At 47.8% G+C, this 22,768-nt stretch overlaps 2 protein-coding genes across 12 annotated transcripts in view; one reads left to right on the plus strand and one right to left on the minus strand.

Moving 5' to 3' along the window:
• Positions 1–272, plus strand: part of LHFPL4 (LHFPL tetraspan subfamily member 4) — a 1,369-nt gene extending 1,097 nt beyond the window's left edge. Inside the window, exon 3 of the mRNA XM_026088042.1 lies at positions 188–272. Coding sequence (XP_025943827.1) covers positions 188–196 — 9 coding nt within the window. The 3' untranslated portion in view covers positions 197–272. The remainder of the gene's footprint in view (positions 1–187) is intronic.
• A 3,675-nt stretch (positions 273–3,947) lies between these two features.
• SETD5 (SET domain containing 5) overlaps positions 3,948–22,768 on the minus strand; it is a 47,279-nt gene continuing 28,458 nt past the window's right edge. For 3 of the 11 annotated variants that reach the window (XM_026087975.1, XM_026087978.1, XM_026087979.1), the window contains 7 exons: positions 21,862–22,127; positions 19,628–19,684; positions 17,666–18,133; positions 15,647–15,933; positions 12,480–12,613; positions 6,431–6,504; positions 3,948–6,247 (listed from right to left, as the gene is read on the minus strand). In XM_026087975.1, the coding sequence (XP_025943760.1) occupies positions 5,651–6,247; positions 6,431–6,504; positions 12,480–12,613; positions 15,647–15,933; positions 17,666–18,133; positions 19,628–19,684; positions 21,862–22,127 (1,883 nt within the window). In that variant the 3' untranslated portion in view covers positions 3,948–5,650. The other 8 variants (XR_003257078.1, XR_003257079.1, XM_026087977.1 and 5 more) reach the window with 8 other exon arrangements.

Raw genomic sequence — 22,768 nt, forward strand, 5'->3', positions numbered from 1 at the left:
GTGGGATTGGGGTCCGTGGGGCTGGGGGCAGCGAGGCTGGGGGCAGTGGGGCCAGGACAGGCATGCACGTGTGCTGGCAGCACGCTGGCGCAGCCAGGCCCGGGGCCGCGCTGCCCCCACGGGGCGCAGGGTGCCCATCGCCGCGGCCCCGCTGAGCCGGGCCCGACCTGCCGCGCTCTCCCCGCAGCGGATATAGGGCCGAGCGGCTGCAGCAGGACCCTCGTCCCGCACCCGRCGGCATGGGCGCCCCCTCCCCGTCCTGCCCGTCGCCGGCCGCCAGCGGCCCTGCGGCTCCCCACGCGCCCCCACGCGCCCCACTGCCCGCACCGGGGACGGGGACGGGGATGGCCCGGCCACCCGCTGCCTCCGTGTCCACCACCACGTCCACGTCCACGCCGGCGCCGCCACCCCACGCGCCCCACCAGCTCCGCACCCCCCGCCACCCGTGGGCCGCCGCCGCCGCTGCTGCGGGAGGACGCCCCCGAGCCGCTTCGTCCGCGAGCAGCATCAAACTGCGGTTTCGTTTGGAGGAAAAAACATTCTCAGAGTTTTTAACAGATTTCTACATCCCCCGGACTCCAGAGCCGCTGCCTCCCGCCCGCCCGCCGCCGCCCCAGCACCCTCCCCGCTCCCATTTTGTACAGCTCCGTGGTCCTGTCTCCACGGCCGGGGCGCCCCGCAGCTGGGACGGGGCCAGCCTGTACTTTTACGTGTAAATTCATATTCTCTAAACAGGGTAAAGTGACTCGAGCCCCCTCTGCCCCCCTTCTCCCCGCTGCCCGGGGAGCGCGGCCCCGGCACCTCGTGTCGCTCAGCCTGGCCGCACGCGGGGGCCGCACGGCTGCCGGCGCCGCCATCRCCCGGCGTCAGCCCTGGTAAGTGGGAGCAGCTGGAAGTGCCAACCCCAGGCGGGATGACCCCCGCCAGCCCCGTCCCCGTCCCCGCACCGGCTGCTGCCGTCGCCTTCCCTCCCCGAACGGTGCTTTATCTCCACTGGTGACAGCCGGGCTCCGCGTGCCCCACGGCCCGGCTGCCAGGGCCCCGGCGCGCGGGTGCAACCCAGCCTCCGTCACACACACACGCGCGCGGGCCGCGGCCCGGCCACGGCTCTGCTGGCCAGACCGGGGCGCGTGATGCTCCTGCCGCGGCCGCGGCGCCCGGAGCAGCAGCCCTTGCAATGCAATAACGCCCTCGGCCGCGGCGCCGTGCTGAGCTGGAGGGAGCCGGGGCCGGCTCGCCGGGGCGCGCGGCGGCGCGGGGTGCCGCGAGGAGCGGTGGCGACGGATGGGGCCGGACGCAGGTGTCGCGGAGGTTGGCCGGGCTCAGTGCCAGGCTGGAGCGATCCGAGCAGGATGAGGCCACTGGTGCCGCTGGGAGCAGGGGTCCGCAGGCAGGCGGGCGGGTGGCTGGTGGTGGTGGCACGAGCCGCTGCCCCCAAGCACGTGCCGACGCGGGAGGCGCAGAGCTCGCCCGGGGCGCAGCGCGGGATGGGGAACGCTGCTGGGAAAGGCAATGAAGGGCTACGCAGGAGCCATGACCCAGCCCGGCAAGCCGCTCGGCCAGGGCGCCCGGCAGGCGGGAAGTYGCGCCCCAAGGGGCGGCGGGAAGCGGAGCCATGCCGAAACGCAGACCGGGCGCTGTGCCAAAGCGCGAAGGGGGCGCTGAGCTTCGCCTGGGACCACCTCGCTCCAGGYGCTCCCGCTCTGCTCCCCAGCGGTGCCGGTGGCGAGGCCCCGGCAGCGCAGCCCGTGGTGCCGGCCCCCCGGAGCGTGCCGGGCTTGGGCGCCAGCCGCTGCCCCGGGAGCGGCGGTGCGCGGGCCTGGCCACCTCGCGAGTGCTGTTACCGATCCAACTGGAAAACAAAACGAAACGAAACAAAATCAGTGGAGAAAGGAATACAGTAGCTGTAATATATCTGTATTTTAGTACAAAGTTTGATACAGTGTTTCACAAAACCTTATTGAAAAATATAATTGAAACCAGATCAGCTCTGAGCCCTGTGGTGTGGTTGAGACTCCAGCTGGGGCTGGCGCGGGGCAGCGCCCGGGGCTCCGCTAGGGCACCGCGAGGAAGCTGGGGTGGTTTGCAAGGGGCTTGTTCATTAGCTGCCGCGCGGGCGCTRCGCTGGCTGCAGAGACGGCACGGGCACGGCACGGCCACCGCCGCGGGGAGAGCAGCCGCAGGGGCAGGCAGCGAGGGCGAGCGAGATGGAGACAGGCCAGCAGGAACCTCAGCGAAGGCAAATGCCAGTTCGTGCAGCTGGGAGGGAAACAACCCCATGCAACGTGTGTGAGGTGCCTAAGGAGCAGCGCTGCCTTCCAGGCTGCGAGAGCTGATGGTGGCCAGCCGGACGAGGGGAGGGACGTCTTCCCCGCTATTCGGTGCTTGCAAAACCACCCCTGGAACATTTGGGCCGGTTTTGGCTTCCCCAGGACCAGACTGGGTAAGCCCAGTACAGGCCAGTGAGATAGTGGGGGCTGGATAAGGAAAGGGTGAGAAACGGGTTCGTACAGCCTTCAGCAGAGGTGGCGAAGGGAGAGACCATCGTGGGACGGTGCAGAGAAGATGGAGCCAGACTCCTCTCAGCAACGCACGGGGATGGGACAAGAGGCAACAGAGAGGCTGGAACAGGGGAAATGCCCAGGAGCTATCAGGGAAAACTTCACCACGAGAGCGGTCAAACACTGGAGCAGGGGCCCAGAGTTTTCTGGCACCACGGAGATGGGCTCCACTTCCCCGCTGGGGATGGGCACAAAGGCTCAGCGTGTCATGGGACATGCAACAGCCTCATCTCTGGGAGCTTCCTTGGCAGGAGAAAAGCTTTGCCCAGGACAGGCTGTGGGCAGCATCCTGGAGACCCCGGTGCCTGCTGCAGCATCTCCTGGGTGATGCGGTGGAGCCAGATGCGCCCTGGGTGCTCTCCCCGGATTGCTGCGGAAATCCAGCTTGCATAACCAGGGGGATGATGCCATGGGTGCTGGGAGCAGGGCGGGTCTGGAGGGTGGCCCTCATGGGGCTCAGCCTTCAGCGTGTGGCATCAGGCTGGTGGGAAATGCATTGGTCTGCAACATGGGTCTCAAATCCTGCCCCCAGGCTGCAGGCTGTGTCTATCCACCTCCCTGCCTGCTGACGCTGGTACAGCAGTAGCGTGGGCAGAGCTGCACGCTGCTCGGGGCTAGGGGGACCTCATCCAGACCTAGCCTGGGGTGGCTTCCCATCCCCAGCTGCCATAAGGGGCATCCGGACAGCTTCAGAGGGACTGGAGAGCAGGGAACCACTGCCTGCAAGCACAAGAGCAGCTCTGGTATCAAAGAGCAGGGCTGCGGCTGCCCTGGCTTGCATGGCTCCTACCGAGCAGCCCAGACACATGACATGAGGCACCAGCACTGAGCAGTGGTTTTGGGAGGCTCTACTCAAGTTGACAATTTGTTGTGACGTCAAAGCATCTCCAAGAAAGAGTTATTACTGACAGGCCACAGAATAGCCTCCACTGGTTTCCAAGCAGCTTCCCAGGGGCCGGGCAGCATGTCTGCAACAACCTCGGAGTTGCACACCATGTGCCCTGAGCTCCTTGTGACAGCTCCTGGTCTGAGGCGCAAGGAAGCACCCAACTCCATTCCCATTGGAAGTCCTGGCCTTCCTTTGGAGAGAGCAGCAATTCCCCTCAGCCCCAAGCTGGCAGTGATGCTCAGAGGCATTGGCTGCCCGACAGCTTTGAAGATGAGCACTTTGAGGCACATTCGGCTGGCCCTATTCTAGATTCAGGTCCATCTGAGAAAGTGCACCAGAAAACCACGTGTGCTGGTGAAGAGCACTGCCACCATGTCCAGAAAACAGGTTTTGAAGCAGGTAAAACAGGTGAACAGGACCCATCCTTCCACCCTACAACCTCCCTGGGCAACAGCATTCAAGGCAGTAGGAAAACAGAAAGAGACTTTCCAAAATACTGGTTTTCAAGTTAAGTATTTTTATTATCAAAATTATTACATCTCTTGTGAAAGTTCAAATGTTACAGCATGGTGTAAAAACTCCACTAGAGTAAGAAGCTACAGCCCCCACCTTTCCAAGAGCTTTCCAGGGTCCCTCTCTCCTGCCCCCCTGCTGCATACAAAGGTGCTGGAGCCTCTGTGCAGGGCTCCCCCCGCAAACCCCTTCCTGCCACCCGGCAGGGCAGAGCCTGCCTGCCCCATGCTGCTCATAGCATGAAAGGGGAGGCTGCACACCCAGGGCTAAGCTGAGTGAAGTTTACACCTATTTTATACAGTATACAGACACCCAACTGTGGGGTGACAAGTTCCATCCCAACACACTCACAGCCAGACAGTGTGAGAAAGTTACTCTTTGTTTCAATATTTTAAAAGTCTCCCCTAGGTTGAACAAACACCTGATTTCAATTGTGAATTAGAGAAACCTGTAACAGTCCTAAAAAAGGAAGAAGACTGTGCATCTGAAAGACAGGGGAGACAGACTCACAGCATTATGTTATCCAAGAGAAAGGAGAAGTTCCACTGCAGCACCAGGGATGACACCTGTCGTATATTAGCTAACCTACTATGGTTATAACTGAATATAAAATTAGATAAATAAAAACACGCCCGATATTACAGTAAACAAGTGAGAAAGAAGCTGGCAATCTTATGGAATTGAACAGACAGCACACTGTGTTTGGGCTGGCTCTGCTGCCACACTCAGCATACAACCTCAGGTGGGAAAAACTCTGCACGACGCTTTACAAAGAGTATCTGGCTTGGCATAGACCAGGGTCCCCACCAAATACATAGTACACCTGTACTTACCACCGCTACCTATTTGCAACCCCTCCACGAACAGTCGCTCCCTCCTCAACCAGACAGCCTCCAGCACGCCCCGCTATCACTTTGCCTGTCCGGCCCCCAGTCACCCCCTCCAAAGCATGTCTGTGCACTGACAGATACCCCCCTCGCGATGACGCGTGGCAGTACCACGCCAGCAGTGCTCCCGTTCACAGACCTGTGCCTGACACGGGATCACACCCCCTCAGAGCAGCATGCTACAGTGCATCCCAGATCCCTCGCAGTGGCAGGCACACACGCTCCGACTCCCCGTGCTAGTTCACATTTGCGGAGACTCTGTTGTCCTGGAAAAAGATCCGACTGTGGCAGTCATGACCCAGGCCCAAAGGCAGCTGTGTGCGCTCATCTGCTTGTGACTGGAATGATCATAACGGATTAAAGCCCTCCCCAGAACGCACTGAGAACCTGACCTATAAAGAGAGCTTTGGGATTGGAGTTAAACTTCCCCAACGTTTTCTTTAAACTGCTTTCATATTAAAAAAGATGTCCGTACTGCATGAGTGACTATGGCCATGGGCACGGACAAGAGACAGAGGCTGCACCACAGTCATTGCACTTGAACCATTTGCTTTTTTGCAATGCACCCACACATCAGGGAACAGCTTTGCTACAGTCTCTGCCTCAGAGAAAACTGCATTCTCCTACAAGGCCAGAGGCCAATACTGCTCACAAATCTCACCCGTGCATTTCAGACCTCAGCCTCTGACCCCTGGCACCCCAGCATCAGGTGCAAGCTCCCAACACTGGCCCAGGAGCCACTTCCAGAGGTGACTAGAAGGAGCTATGGGCAGTTTTGTCCTCCACGAGTCCAGGCAGCCCTAGGAAAGTCCTGTCTGAGTCTTTACTCCCGAACCTTGAAGCTGCTGAAGTCTGTACTGATGGACACTGCTTCCTCCACGGTGCTGATAGTGTTGTGCATTGGAAATCACTGCCCCCCTGGAGCCCTGGTAGAGAACAGACTGCCCAGAATTTGGCAGACTGATAGTCCGCAAGTCTGACTGTAGCGACCTAGCACTTTGGGGAGCAGAGGTGGAGCCGGACGCTCCTGTGCAGGGCTGAGAAACAGACTCGGAGGAAAGAGAGTCCACAGGTGTTTGCTGTGCTGGGCTGGCAGCAGCAGGGCAACTCTTCTTCAGGAGGCTGCCGCTGACACTGCCAGAGTGCTGCTGGCTGCTGTAATACCCCAAATTCCCTGCGAACAGGGCAGAGTCTGTGGAGACCGAGTGGGCAGGGCTGGAGTATGAGGTGGAGGAGAGGGATGTTTCTGAGGAACCATGAGAGAGGCTGTGTCCTGTCCTCTGTGCTGCTGCTCGATAGCTGTATCCAGGAGATGGAGTAAGGTGTCCTCTGTAGGGGGAGGAACTTTGCTGGAGAAGGGTCTGCGATTCTGCCTGAGGACTGTCAGACTGCAGGAGCTGAACAAGTCAGTAGGAAAAAGAAAAGGCATGTCAAGCACAGACTGACTTCCTCATTCTCTGCCTCCTCATCATGCTGTACTTTAGCATAGCAAGACCAAAGATAATTGTCCAAACCCAGTTTCCCCCTAAAGTTGTTTCAAGTTTTATTTCAGAATGTGCAAAAAATATGACAGAATTTACCTGGTAGCTGTATCTAGAAGGACTGTAAACTGCTGGTCCTTTGAGGGCATCTGGAGTGTCTCCTTCTGCTGTGTCTGCAATGTACAGCACAGTCAAGACATTAAATTTCACCCTCTGGACTGAGGTCGCAGTAGTTCCCCCTCAAGTGACACCTGCGCACACTGCAGCTGTCTTGTTCTGCATACAGCTACAGCTAAGACAAGAGTTGCTTCTCCAATCGTTGGCCTTTTGGAAGGCCAAGAACCCTAACAAAAGACAACTGGAAAGCCTTAACATGCAGAAACCAGCCATACAAGTAAGGATCAGCTACTTCCCTTACACCACCTCCACTCTGCTTTAGTGCAAAGCTCCCTGCAACAGCATTTGCCTTGGACAAGCCTATCTTAATGGCTCTACGTGGTGACACCACACAGCTTGCTTGTGCTCCCTTGGCTTTCCAGAAGGGTATGAGAGGTCGAAGACAGTTTCTAAGGACTCAGTAATTCTCCACTCAGCCTTGGTCATGGGTATCCACAATGGCTACAGTTACAGCTGAGGAAAACAAAACTGTCCTTCCTTAGAGGGGTTGTCAGCAAGGATACCTTTTGGATGACTTGGATTCAGCTGTAAATATGAGAAGAGAGGCCAAAGTGTCCGGTCCAAGCAACAAAGCAATGCTTTAAAACTGTCCAAGGAAAGAAGCTTTCCTCTTTGAATCAAAGATGGCTTGGGAAGACGACTAGACAGGTTGATCAACTAAATTCAGCTGAAACTTTTGAGTCCAGTCTCAGAATCCCATTGTTCTTGAGAAAGAGCACGTCTATGCATAATATTCTAAACCACTTCATCTCCAAACTGAGATTATGACCATGGCAAGACCTTGCAAGGGGAAAGAGATGATATGCTAAGTCTGACAGCGACCCCCAAAGAGTAAATTTGAGGTCCCATGAACAGCAGGTTGGTTTGACAGACACTCTGTACAGTCTTAATGTCACTGACAAAAAGCAAAGGAAAAGTTCCTGAGTGTTACAGGCCAATGGTAGACACCGAATGAATTAAATGCTAATGCCAGTGTGTTATGGCAGCAAGGCCTTGACCAGTCTAGATTATGCTGCATTGTCCAGACAGAACCATTTCGCATTTGGAAGAACCAGTCTGTCCCTCAACCAGCCTTCTGCTTACGTGAGCAACTCCTGAACTCATTAAGAGGAGGTCAGTCAACGGTGCTCAAGTACCCGCTGACATCCAGGTTCTTCCGTGGAACCATCACAGGTTGGCATGTGCCATCTAGACAGTTTAGAAATATCAGGGCTACAAACAGGCCCATACAAGGAGTCTGACAGTCAAAAATATCTCAAGCAATAGGGAATTATCAGAATTAGCATGGTAGTGGTTGTTGGCTCTTGACTTTGAACATCTGTCCATGAACTGAAGAAAGTCCATTAAAAGATACATTAAGGCCTCCCGACTGCAACTTCAGCTTAGGCTTACACCCCCCGGAGAAGATCTAGGAGCTTGGTGTTAAACTTTATGAAAAAAAACAATCTTTTGGGAAGAAAGATCAAGTTCATAGAAAATCAAGGGAAAAACAGAACGGAGTACAAGAGGTGAGAATGTCTATACCTAAAACATACGTGAGAAGTCTGTGTGATTCTGTTTAATAGTCTCTAGTAATGGAGATTTCCCTCTACCCGAACGGTCTCAGTGCACATGTTCTTAACAATTTCATCATGGAGCTGTTAGTTCTCCTGAACATTTTTTTCCTTAGCTTTTTTCCACCCCACGTGGAGTTCTACCTACCAGTTCAAGTTTATTAAAATCTGCCTTCTTAAATTCCACGATCTCTATTTGGTTAGCCTCCTTCTTTGCCTTTGTAAAAGCAACAACCCAACGCTGCCTTCTAAGCTTTATGTTCCCAGCCAGCTCCTCTTCCTTGGATATCTACGAGGAAATAAGCAATGACTAAACATGACTGCCCACCATATGTTTTCACAGGAAACATATGCAGGGTCACTGCTGGTACCTCGTAGGTAGAGACACAAATGGGCAGGTAGCATCACAGCCTAACAACTTTGTGGCAGAGACTGGATGGCTCTGTGCCTTCCTCGCTGTCTGACAGAAGTTACAGACTTGTCTGCCGAGGCTGGTGCCAAGTGAAGTAGCAGGAGCTGCAGGACTGCCAGCAGACCAGACAGAGGGCCCTGCCACGCAGGATATTCTTCTGACTGCCAGTGGCATTTGCAGAGCTTCTAGAGGAGGCAGTGAAACCCCTTCTGCTCATACAGCAAGCTCCCATCAGAAAGGCCATGGAAAAGGGACAGGAGGGGCTGGTAGCAGGCAGAGCTGGAGAGCACGAGACTGCATAGGGCAGTGATTTCCACTACTCATCTCTCTGGTCTTTTGACAGATTACTTTTGGTCGGTTTCCACAGCAAGTTCTCTAAATAAGGTATGATGGAGCACCTGGCAGTTCCAGCAAATTTGCTAATGCCATGTAGGGTCAGGTATAGCCCTGCACAGCCAGCTGGTGACGCGTATTTCGACAGCTTCCTGCAAGGGTAGCTTGCAGGGATAGGATGGAGGCTGCTTAACTCTGATCCAAGACAGCCTGACTTGCATGCAAGTCCATGGAGTGCAAGGCAGGACTGGTGTCTCAAAAACCAAGTTCTTAATGCAGCATGTCCTTTCATAAAGGTACCTGAACTGTGCGCGAGAGTGCCCTGTCAAGTGTCAGTAAGGTAGTCAATAGTTTTGTCTTCTGAATGATGTTCATTGCTTCCCAGAAAACCATCCAACTACCAGCTGTCCCACTTGTTTATCTCCTTAAGTTCCTCCCTGTATGCACATGGAAACTGAAAGGTCACCTGACTAGCCAAAAATAACTTTTTGAGCCAGGACAAAGAAATCCAGCAATTCAGTGAGGGCTGCAAAGATCAAGAGGAATAAGCTTTTTCTTAACAGAACTAGCCTGAGACCAGATCTTAGAGGGTAGGTGATCTTTTTGTACCACCAAATAACTAAACTTAAATTGGGGTAGGGAAGAAGTACTCACTGTAAGTAACCCAGTCACTTTGCCCCAGCTGTTTTTCAGTTGTCACTATTGTAACCACGGGGTTTAGCTAGTAATCACACTTCTTTAGGGGAGAGGGAAACTGATGGGACTAGATTTCACATCAGAAATACAGTGCTGCAGCCTAATGCGACAGAGCTGCAGCATCCCAGTGATTCTCAGCAGCAGCTTTTGGAATGCCTTGGTGAAATAGTGTCGCTATTAGTATCAAATTTATGTGGCAGATGTCTCTCAGCCATGAAACAGGACACGCTGGCTTAGTCTGCTCTGTACTTCTGCCAGAAGCATCTCCTTCCCCTGTCTGGCTTTGCACTAGACACACTGGCACAAGCAGTGTCTGCAGCACCCATGGCTTTGCAGTGGTTGTCCTCTCTGTGCCATATCCTGGTCGCTGGCTTAAATAATTGGAAATCTGGATTAAGTTGGCCTGTCTGCTATTGAGGCTCAGAAGCCTTCTTCCTCAGGACACAAGACCTTCAGAGACCAGGGTGTAAAGCTTCCAGCATGTCCCCTGTGACTTCTTTCATTCTCTGAAACTACACCTGATGCATCAAGTAGCTGCTTGCTGTGGGTGACATTCCTAATAGCGCACTGCAAAAGTTTTCCTGTCCAAAATTCATTCATCCTTCTGCAAATTTGTGTGATCTGTCACTTCTTACCAAAGCCACTCTACTCCAACAGCCCCACCTTTACATGCAGCCCAAGGACAGCCCCTAGCCTTCTCGTATATTAAAGACCAAAATTTACAAAGTCTTTCAATATCAAGGATTGCACTTTGATAATGTCAGTGCACAAGATGGAGTAAATAATATAGCAAGATGAGGTTTCTAGGATCTCCATATCGCCAATATTTTGTTTTTTAAAAGGCCAGGCACACCAACAACGCCGTATACATTACTGGCAGTTTCTGCTCAAAGAAAAATTCTTGATAAGATGAAGACTAGCTAAAGACCCTAAGTCACAAAGGGTGAATAAATTATAACCTTCCTGAATTTGGTTTATGTAATCTTAAGAAAGACAAAGCCACCATTTCCGTCCCCCATTTTCTAATATCTGCACAAGAAAGGACACAATGTGGGAGTGGGAGCTGCTTCTTTTCTTGGCAGTACTGGCCTGTGTCAACCTGAAGTGTATATGAAGTGACAACTTTAACCTACAGCAGCCGCAATTCTCAGAAGTGTGGCATGCACACAAATTCCACTTCATTCATACATGCCCCATAAACAACCACCACAGATTTTTTTTCCCCATATCATCATCTATTAGGGCAGCAAGTACACGTATTTATGGTCACAGCTGCTGCAGGTGACACAAGGAATGGCAGGGACTCGACCACTCATTTGTTTCACTGATAAGCAGCCCAGAAAGTGGAGGAGGGATGATGGCTCACAATCTAAACAAGCTACTAGAAAAAATTGCAGGAGTATGCAAAAGAAGAAAAAAATATTGTGCTATGCTTGAATAAAAGATGAAAAAAATTCTGTCATGTAAAGCATTAAGTTTTCACTACCTGGAGAAGAATGGGGTTTTATGCAATAAGGAAGAAGAATGGATTGACTTAGGTGAAGGCTAACTCCAGTCTAACTCTTGGGTGAGACTGTAAAGCCAGATGCATATGGAATATAGTATGCAAAAGATCTGTTGCAAGAGTCTGAATTTTGCCTGCCCTTCTAGCCAATAACCACCAAGAAAGTTATTTCCACCAGCGATGACAGAGAAGAAAAAGGCTCCCAGTGACATTTTTGATAAAGTAGAGAATCCCCCTCTCAAGAATACATGAACAAAGACATTGAAGAAGATGCTCTTAGGTGTACAGAAATAGCAAAACCCTGAATGACAGGCCAATTTGCAGAAAGTGTTCTGGATACACCTTCCTTAAGCTGTGGGAAAAGTCTGAYTGGGAATGAAGTAAATATATTGCCATAAAATGCTCAGAACTGAGATAGCCCAAAGGCAAGAGTTGCTATTGCTGCTGAATTATCTAGAGCTCTGAGTTAGTCTGGGTTAAAAGGCTCTAGCCTTTCCATGTCTGAAATTCTCCATGACTAGCTTCTGGTTTCTAAAGCAATTAACATTTCTACTACAAATCATCAACAAGCTACCAGTATCAACTAAGAGCTGCTAGTAACAGTCCTCAGCTATGAAACAGTAGGGGCTCATGGCAACATATAAGTTATTTAAATATGATGACCCATCATTGTAAATCCCAAGTGAGATCAGAGTTTTATTATACAGAGCGCTCTGTTACTGAAAAACAATCTATGCTCTGCAGAGCTTGCTAAATAAAAGTATTTCACAGTTGGGAACTTAGGCAATGATGGAGTGATCTGTCCATCTTACAAGAACTCTTATCTCACCCTGAAACCATAGGTGGATAGAGGGGGAGTATCATTTCAGCTCAAGTCACAAATACTCACTCACCCTGCACAATATTCAGTAAGGACACCCAATTCAGAGAAGGAAGGAAGAAAGATCTATGCAGAACTGAATTCACCTCAATAATTAGGCGGATTTTACATAACTGGTAAGTATCATAACTCAAGGAACCAGGAAACTTCAGACACAGAGCTGAAGTAAGGCTTGGAAGCTAAATTAGTTCTTTGCACTGCCTAAACCCTACACCTGCATTTTGGTGCAATATATCCAGATATTCAGATAACTTTATAATTATTAAATGGTAACATCTTCATCCCCAGTACATAGGAGCAACTGAGGCAGTGAAGGTTAACACAATTTTTCCAAGGTCAAAGAAGCTGTTCCCAGCAGAGCCAAGATGCATGTGATCTTGAAACTCAGAGGCTTTCTAGGTTTAAGAGGAGCAGGAAATAGGCTCAAGAGATGTATTTGAATAATGACAAAGTATGGTTTGCAGAAGGCTTTTATAAGGTACAGATGGCGTTAAAGACGAAGGTACAACTAACTTCACAGACAAGCCTACATGCAAAGCTACCTCAGCCAGTCATTTCCCATCAAACAAGTGTTCAAAGGCTCATCTTCTTACCTGGATCCCTCTCAACAGCACTGTCAGCTGTAGGTGAAGATTCAGTTCTCTGGGATACCTTTGCACCACTTCGCAGGACCTTCTCAAGTATGCCTCGGCCCTCTCGGAGCCTCTCCACTGACGTTGGAACCATCCTGCAACAAAAAAACAGTAACAGCTGAGGATTGTTATAATGCAGCCGAGAGCAATGTGACCAAAGCACAAGGGGGCTGTGGGGTCCTTGGTATAATTACAAGACAGGCTTGTCTTTAAAATCTCAAAAGTTTCTGCTTGAAATCACTGGTAGGAAGTTAAGGCAAATGCAAACCTCTGCCATAGAATGGAGGGATCAGAGAACACCAGCTCTCTCGACAGATGAGGAATAAAATTTTGCACTGCTTTTGCAGTGTAAATACCCTCCTGTGGGATTTTAGACTGTCAATCACTGGCTACCATGATAGCACTGCCCTCAGAAAAATACAATTTTTACTCTCATCAGAAACATGTTATAAACATCCAGCTCAGTAGATCCCCTGATTACAGGGCACTTTCTCCCAGAAAATTGTTTCAAGCTTCAACAGCATTTTGAAAATCCCGGTGGTGTTTTAAAATTAGATGCAGTTATTTTGCAGAGATCCCTTTTGTTTGAACTAAAAAGAAGTAAAATCAGTACTTTATGATAATACAGTGTTGAGATAGAACAGTCAGGTAGTGCAAGGTTCCTGGAGCAGAGCTAGCTTGGCCATTTTGCCCATTAATGCTACTTTATCCTCTATGTTTTGTGAAAGTCTTCACTCAAGACTGGTGCTAGATGCTGTTCAATTATATATCACAAGAGTCTGGTCTGAGGGTGAAAAACAGAGGTGAAGTGGCTTTCCTAAAACCAACCTGCAGGAGAAAAGCAGAGCCACAGATAACCCCCAGATCCCTGTGTCAATATTCAGTCTACCATTCACTGGAGCATCCGAGCCTCTAAGTATGTGTTTTAACCTGTAAAACAGTAGCACCATGCTCTGAGATTCTCAATGCCTTATCCTAGACACTGACAAATCTGTGCCCTAAAAAGCCGGTAATTTAAATATTTTAAAATGTTAAATGCACTGCATATCATATAGGTATAAAAGGTGCTTGTGTGGTTTAACACTATATTAACAGATTTCCGCATTTAATTTTTCTTTTTTAAAATGTATTTGAAGAACTGTGCTTTACATTAGATTTTTTGGATTTTTTTTTGTTTTGTTTTGTCTTACAGCCCAGACATTGAAATTCACCCTTCTCTGATGCAGAAGGGAGAAGGGGCCAGAGTTCACACCTCATGGAGGTGAATGGGGTGAGGGGGTGAATTCACACCTTCGTTGCTGCTATTGTTTTGCTGGAGACAGTTTTCTGCAAGGCTGGGTTTACTGGGCAGCAGCACATCTGTTTACATTGTGATGGCTGTATCTTGGCAACTGAAAGAGACAGAAACTTAATTTTTTTTAAATGAAAGCTATTGGCAGATATTGTAGAATTCAGCAAAAATCCGGACAACTCTAAAAATTAAGGCATGTAATTTTAGTTCCCACCATTTTCTTCTGTCCCTAATATTTTGTTATAGTGAACATCTGGAAATCTATCAGAAACATAAGCACTCAAGAGTTAAAGATGAAATTGGTTCACAGTTTTAACTCATTAACATGCACTTTCTAAAATATTTTTAAAAGTGGAAGTGGGCTGTACATTTGCTAGCCTTGCCTATTAAAACACAGGATAGGAATTAAAATGACTTAATCCCATTGCAAAATATATCGGTATGGTTTCAACTTTTATATTCAGTGTCCCATGACAATATGGTCTTTAGTCCCACACAATAATACTTACTCTTGAAATCACATGGGAAACTGGAGCCAGAGCATCTGCCAAGGAGCAGCAGATGAAGCTCAGAGAATATAAAGCGTCATACTGGAGGAAGGTTACCATCCTGACACCTCATCTCAAACTACATTTTTTCATTCAACTATGTTTTTCATTCATCCTCTTGCAGGCAAAAGGAAGTGGCACAGGAAAAGGGAAGGGGATTTCAGCACTTGTACAAAATAGATTACTAATTATTGGCTGACTGCATCAGTCCCGGCCAGTCCCAACATCTGGCAAAAGGTCACCTGGTAGAGAGAGTACTGACAGACAAGTACAATATAAGTTATTTCTGTAAGTCTCCACTTTAAGTGCTGACGACATTTGGGGGAACAGGAGGATCGGAAAAGGTCAGGAAGTGGATCTTGCTACTTCTGTAGATTCACCCAAAACATTGCTTCTCAAGCACTCTCAACATACACTTCATACTTCTCCTTCCCCTCAGCATTGCTCGGCATCTCTTCCCTTGCCATCCTCCATTTATATGAGCAGTGACACAGGTGCAGACGCGGAGAATCAGCATTAAGAAAGTCATGCCTTTTTGCCTGTGGTGTCCACAAATAGAACTTGAAACAAAGCAGCAAAGCCAACGTACTACGTAACTCCAAACAGCAGAACATGTAACTGTCACTGCTTACAGACAACAATTCAATATACAATGCGTCAGTGCTGAGGYTCTTAATTTTTTGGACCAGAGATTACCCTCAATTTTAAAATTTTTGAAGACAAGCATTTACCCTCATCAAGTTCTCCACAGTAACATGATAAAGGCGATTCTTCCGTTTGGCAAGCCACTGACTGCACTCTGGTAACTGCTCTTCAGAGCTACTTGTGCAGGACACAAGAAGTCAGAGTTGTTTCAGATACTGGCCCTGCTTCTTACATGTGAAGTTATGGAGGGCTTTGCTGGCTTTCTTTCTGAACAGAAACTAGACTTAGTATCACACATGCCCAGAGAGAGAGGAGGTTCAGCAGCAAAAAGATCAAGATTAAATTCTCATTGTCAAAATAAGATCTTCAGATCTGGGTCCTTAAAAAGAAACTGGTGGAGGACAGATACAACTGTTTAACTTTACATCTTTCAAGACAGATTTCACTGCATCTTAACTAAGAACTAAAGGGCAGGCTGAAAAGGCTGCTGCTATCCTTTGTGGTTATTTAAGCAATTACCAAACAGAACACCACAAAGAGACCCAACACAATCCATCCAACTGCACATATTGTTATGGAAATGGCCCCTAGAGAGTGTGTCTCTGTGGAGACATCTCAGGCTTGCTTCGAGGGATAACACTCACCACCTACTGCTGATGTTCTCCTGGGCTTTGCAGAGAGATGTTGAGGAACTAGCCCCCCTTGAGTCTGGTGGGCTGATCTCCTCTACATGAGGCAGTGAGGGATGAGAAGGGGAGAAGCCACTTTGTGGGGAGGACGGGGCTCGTACTACGGAGCCCGGCAGGCTGCTGACATCTGCATCAGTCACAGAACTGCTGCTGCCCTGTCGGGTAGGAGTCCCTGTACATCGCACTGTATCGCCTCCCTCCTTGGCTTCCTGTTTCCGCTTGCGATATTCCAGCAGAGAGACCTGGGAGAAAAATACAGCCATAAGTCACGGAAAGCAAGGGACTGGGGAAGAAGAGTAACCTGCCCCCACACATCATTTTTGAAGTCCATTTCTCTGCGTTTGCAGAGAAAACTAAGAGGTACATTGAGATTATGCATCTTCCTGAATCTGCCGGCACTCGGGAAAGAGATAAAAGGTGCAAACTTGGACCACTCATCAACTGTCCTGCTTACCCACACTTTGCTCATTATGACCAATACTTCAGCAGAAATACCTAGCTAGCTTGCTTCTCCAGCATCCCAGAATTTCCTATTACTTCATTAACAAAATTCTCAGTGTTTTAAACTCTGATTTAAACATCAAGCCTCTATATCCCCATTACTCATTCTCTCCATTGCTTGTTAGATTTTACATAATGAGAATCAGTATCTGCACATCTCAAAAATGAAGAAAAAGAATCTTCTTTACAAAACTGCTATCTTCAGAAAGCCCTCTTCACCTATACTTGCGCAGCCACACTAGTGCTAAAGCCTTGGCAAAGCCTGGCACAGAATTTTAACCTGTTTAGAGCACGTTCTTGATCTGGTGGCTTAGCAGCCAGTATTCCAGACTTCCAGGAATTTATTTTGTGCCCTCTCAGATTTGTCAAAGAGAGGGACCAAAGGGTCCCGGATGATGCAGACTTGTAACGTGGGGATGGCAGAAACCAAAGGGTGCAAGTATTTCTTCCAGTTCAGCACTTACCATTTCAGCATGCCTTCCCTTAGTGTTATTTCAGTGCACAGTCCCTCATGAAGGACCCACAGAAGGCAGCTCTGCTGAAGAATTTATCACTAGGGTTCAACAGGTTTTATGATGCTAAAATACTGAACAGGGTATTTCCACACATATCTCAACACATGAAGGTTTTAAGATAAGTATAATTGTTTAAAACAAACAAACAAAAAAACCCAACAAAAAACCCCCAAAACATCCAGAAATGGAATTGACATGAAGATTTCCTGTCTAGCTCGACATTTATGCAAGTGATCAAGCAAAGAATTCAAGCACAAAAAAAGGCACTGCTACACATCTCTGCAAGCGTATGCTTATTTATCCCTTCAGTGCCCTGTTCTAACACAGCAATTCCTGATTTGCCATTTTGACTCCATTTTAGTACCAGGAAGGTCACTGGCCTGTTATGAGAAACTAATACGGATTTGATTTCTATTTGAACAATACTCTAGTGTTTCTAGTTTCAAAGAGCTAACTTTTAAGTAACAGAAGTCCATCTGCTTTTCTTGCAGTGTTACTGCATTTCCATGTTAATGAGCTTTTTCTACTAAAAGCCTGCATTTTCTTTCAAAACACTACTCATTTCTAGTAAGGACCCTTTTCATCCTGGTAAATAACTCCTCCACCAACTAGAAAAATTACACTCAGTTATTGCTCAGGGTCTTAGCTCAGTTTAACAACTGCTTAGGAAGGCTGTTTGCATCATGTTCTCCTTTCTCTAGTCCCAAAAGAGGTATTTTCATTGCGGTCATTTTCTGACACCTTTCACATCAAAATCTCACTTAAAAGATTGCTCCCTTTCCTTTAACAACGTTGGACTGTTTTCACTCCCACTAAACACTGAATGTCTGGAGTACTTGCCCAGATTATATTTTAGTTGTATTCCATTTTCTTCATTCTCCCTGTAAGTCTTTCCCATGGCATTGACTGTTGCCGCTCAGGTTCATACAATCTACAGTCCTTTTGCAAGGATACTTGCCTTCTTCCTTTGTGGCGGATTCTGTGGAGCAGATCTGACTCCTTCGCAAGCCCTCTCGCCACACGGAGACATGGATCCGTGCGCTGTCTCTTTAAGCAGCCCTGATTCGTGTCTGCTGAAATATCCTTCGGCAGGAGAGCTGCAGCATCCTGCTTCTGAATTCATTGGCTTCCTGTCTCCCAAAGGAGCAGATCCCCGCAACAACCCATCTACGCGTGGCATAGCGTTCAATGGGGAGAAGGCATACATTAAATTAAACTCTGTCCGAAAAGCCTGATCAGAACTTCTTAGCAGCAGCTGTGCTTCCCCACTTTTTCCTGGGAAGTTGATCTCTGAAGAAGAGTTTATGGAGGGTTGTGGAGCCAGATCAGAGGGTCCAAAGCTGAGCAGTGACGACCGTTCCGGGCAGGTGTTTGTACTGGAATCCAGGTACCCACCCTTCAAATCCAGGTCTGTTCGGAGGCACAGCTAGAAAATCCAACAAGGATATAGGACGGGGTGGGAAGTTAGGAAAAGGGTCAGGCAAGGGTGGGGAAAAGAACTTGAGTCAGAAAGCACTCTATACAATGCTAACTTACAGCTCTCCAGTTCATTTCTTATCACCCCATGGGCCCTTTCCTAAACTGTTCTATTCTTTCTAAAGGGGGATGTTTTGGGGACTAAATAGTAATCCAGTTTAGCATTTCAGTATGAGATGCCCTTTCCCCTCTGGCAATCTTACTGCAGGAGAAGGACAAGACTCAGCACTATCCCCGGACAGTCAATGAAGAATAGCTGACATCTTCAATTGCCTTCATATATCCCCAAGTTAATGTTAACACCTAGTGCTAGCAAGGTTCATTATGAGGACAGAACAGACAAGACTTGCAGTCTTGTTGTTTTATTAGCCAAGTTCTTAACTGTCCCAAAACCTAAAGATCACTACAAACTACAATACAATGCCCAAGGCTTTAAGCCATTTATTTTCACTTATTGTCAACTTCAGCTATCTCTAACAATAGTACATTCATTTAGTTTACACTCCATTTCTACATTTTACATTCTCTAACAAAACCATAATGGCATCTTTGCTCTGTCAGTTTGCACTCTGCACTGACACAATGGTATATACATTTTTCTGCTCTATGTGCCAAAAATCCTCCAGGACAAAGGCATAATCATCTCCTTCACCATATTAATAATCCAGGATCTTGGACAATGAGCAGAGCTGACATGATTTCATCCTCTTTGCAGCACTATCATGCTCAAGGAAAAAACACAGCCGCATCAGGCACCAAATCTGCCCTACTGCAGCTACTGAGCGCATTTCCTCTGCTGTATTACAGCTCTGAGCAATCTCCCACATCAGAGACGAATGCCTGCTTTCCACAGTGAGACAGTCTCTGACCAGGGTACTTCACTTCATATTTTAAAATAATAGGCTGGCAGCTAAACAAAGCACTTCTCTCTTGCATCTCCTCAGCATGTTAAGATTGCAAGTGAACAAGGTAGTAAAGGCTAAAGAGAGCAGGTCAGGTGCCTGCTACCAGTCAAAATTACCACTGAGGACTTTCCCATTTTTTCCCCAGTTCCCTTTTTGCTGCCACAGGGTAAATACCACACACCACCTATCTGCTAGACTAGGGCCGACACTGATTATGGTATTTCCAGGATCCCCAGACCTCTTCTTTCACCTCAGTAGCCCAGACGCATTAGGTCTTCACACTGCCTGTTTCCTAGCAGTGTCCACAAGTGAATAATAAATTCCAGTCTTCAATTAATCTCACTTGGACTTCTTTGCTCTCTTGCAATAAGCCTGCAAGCTCTCCTTGGTCTTCTTACGACTCGTGCGCCACCCCCACTCGCTCACTTCCCATGACCCTCCGCGCTCTCATCCCTCCCATCCCACCACAGCCTCAGACATACACACAAGTGCACACGAACCCTCTGCCACAAACACAACTGAGATGGTGTGATAACTACCTCGGGTGACAGGGACTCAGGCCTATGCGCAGGGGAACTCTCAGGGGAGGACACGTTCTAGAGGAAGGAAAAGCATGTTGTTATTCATCTACTTAAGAAGTCAAGAAGCAAAATAAAAGAAAGTAAAATACAAGCACAGAGGTCAGCCGCAGCTATTCTAAACAAAGACTATCCCAGGAACTTGCCCCATCTTGGATGGCAACTCTATCAGTTAAGTGGCTTCTAGAGCTTCCCAGAAGCACAAAGACAGGGCTGGGCTATTGTGTTTCATGCTATAACTTAGTATCCAAACTACAGCACATAAAGATTAAAAAGAAATATCTTTTTCTTTATATTTCTGATGCCATCAGATACAGAATTTGCACCACAAAATATAGAGAAATCAGTGCATGGCATTTAGTCCAAGGACACGGGAAGACTGGAAAGCCTAGTTTTGCCCCAAAGACAGCTAAGATCCCCCAAACACAACAGTGAATTTTCATAGATATTACTCTAGTAGGAAACAAAAAATGGCTCCCTCAGTCTACCATAGTTCTTCATTCCAGCAAAAGTCAAGAGAATAGGTGTGAACAGACAACTTTCATGATGCGTCATTTGAGTACATATCAGAGGAGGGCAGCCCTTGCGCACACGATGGCATGTTTAAGGCCTCCCCCCACAGCCTTCCTTTCCATGTTACTAAGCAGCCCTAAAACAGAATCAAAAAGGAAGATTTCCCAGATGTACAGTGCACCATCAGGGGAACAGAACAGAAGTCATTGCCCTTTGCCAAGCAGAAATACTCAGAAAACTCAGGAAGACTCTCAATCTTCTAAGCTAGCTGAAAAATCTTCTAATGGACAAACTCCACAGAAAAAGCAGATGCATGTTACTCTGCTAGAAGTCTCTCCTTTGAATACGGGTGGGGCCAATCTCAAAAAGTCTGGAAATTGAGTTAAAAACCTTAGCCTGTAAAAGCCTGACCAACTCAAACTTCAGAAGCTTATGGGACAAGCTCTTCAGAGAGCAGATAGAGGAGATTAATCAAGAAGGAAGTTCCTCAAAAGACACAGCTTAAAAAAAAAAAAAAAAAGTATTTCCCAGCAAGCTAATAGTGGATCATCTTCCACTCACTTGCGGAGGCTTGTAAGCTGATGGAAGAATCTTTGTTTTGTTCTCTTCCACAGTGCCGTGGTCATAGGACTGAAGTATAAAACCTTTACACATGGTGAAATGCACTCTCAGGTTAGAATTGATAATAAATAAATGAAATAAACATGACATTAAAATGGAATGTTATGAGTGAGCTGCACTTAGAGAAATACAGAAGTTTGAACAAAGAAGCCTAGCGTCTACCAAGATTCTTTTCCTAGAGGAAAACAAAAGTAAAAAGGACAAGTGAGGTATAGATGCCCAGGGAAATCTGTTTCCCATGTCCCGTAAATGGCAACAGAAATAACTAACACCAAGGTGGGACAGGAAATCAGTGACTAGACCATGGAGGTCCACTGCAACACTGCCCTGATCTGCCATCTCAACCAGAGCACAAGTAGGGATCATTTTTATATCAAGCTCTGTGCCTGAATCAGTCTTTCATCTCTCTCCTCTAGGCTCCACAGTCTTCTTCACTAACCTCAACGGATCTCCCTCTCAGACAGCTTTCAGCAAAGGGCTCCCACAGAAATAATCGAAAGCACACTAAGCTAAAACAAATACCACAGACGACTGTGTGCACTGCTGCAAAACAGATGAGGGACTGCTGCAGAACAGTCTCCAATACGTGGACAGTCAGTCACTGCATAAAATGTTTTTTTAACAGTTTTAAATGGCAGAGTGTGGTGGCAGCACGCCTGAAGAGTTCTATTTTTTTTTTTTAAATGAAAATATGTAGTATCAGAAAATAAATTAAAATTGCAGATGGCATGGTCACTATCCACAAGCACAGAGCAGCAACACAAAGTGGAAGTGGAAGCTCCCAGATGCATGGATACTGATAACCCTCCCACAGAGTTTAGAGCGAGGGAAACCATCTGCAGTCTGCTCAGCATTTCTGCAAATTTTGCAAAAGGAAGCTATCCTGAAACAAAGGGCACAAGGTATTTTCCTGCTATACTGTCAAGAGAAAGCAAAACCAAAAAAAATGCATTGGAAGCTGATCTAAGATTTCTACCATACTCGAGGTTACTGCAAGCTGTTTAAGGAAAGAGGAGCAGTCTCTCCCCTTTTTGGCATTCCCAGCATCCTGTCAGAGTTACCTCAAACTGTAGTGGAGTATTGCAGCGACTAGCAGCCAGAGAAGGAATTGGTGAGAACATCATGCCATAACCATTGCGACTCTCCTCCTCTCCTGGCAGAGATGAGCAGGGCGTAGCCAGCTGTGGGCTCACTGAGTCAGGAACTGAAGGGATGGGAGGCGGAGGGGTGACTGGAGACAGAGGCCTCAGCAACTTCTTAACGCTCTGCTCCATCAAGTAGCGAGACTTCCATTTCTTCAGGGGACTCAGTAAGTCTGAAAAACAAACTGAACTGAGGATAAAGTTGCACCATTATTAATTACAAATCACAGGCAATCTCCTTCCACTGCTCCTAACCCAAATGGAGCCCACAAATCTCCAACATGACTATGACAGACTCCTGAAAAAGAAACACCTCCAAAGTACTTCTATACCAGTCTCGAGACAGGTCTAGATCTCGACAATAAAACAGTACATAATCAGTAACATTGTGCAACAAGGAAGAGAAATATTTCAACTAGTAGAAAGTAAGTATGGGACAGAACAGGGGGAGCTAGGGAAAGGGAATCAGAAAGGGATAAAAACAGAGGCAAGAGGTCAGCAGGAAGTGTCACTCCACTACTGCTATGAACGAACCACAGACAGCTCAGTTTTCATTAACTGAACTCAGTAGCTCTCTATAGCCTACATCAGTGCAGCCCGAACATGCTAATTCCCACAAAGGATGAATCCCTTCTCTCAGATCCACTCATCCTACATGCGGTGCCTGCACTTGCTCCACCATTGTGAATTATTTGTGATTAAAAACTTCTGTTATTTTTTTTCTGAAAAATATCCAGCATATATTTTGAGATATAACAAGTTTGCTGACTTAAGCTCACAGCAAAGTCACAAGAATGCTTTCAGATAACAAGTATACAATGTCCAT

Source organism: Apteryx rowi, unplaced genomic scaffold, assembly GCF_003343035.1.
Source record: "Apteryx rowi isolate R43461 unplaced genomic scaffold, aptRow1 scaffold_75, whole genome shotgun sequence".
Taxonomy (NCBI): domain Eukaryota; kingdom Metazoa; phylum Chordata; class Aves; order Apterygiformes; family Apterygidae; genus Apteryx; species Apteryx rowi.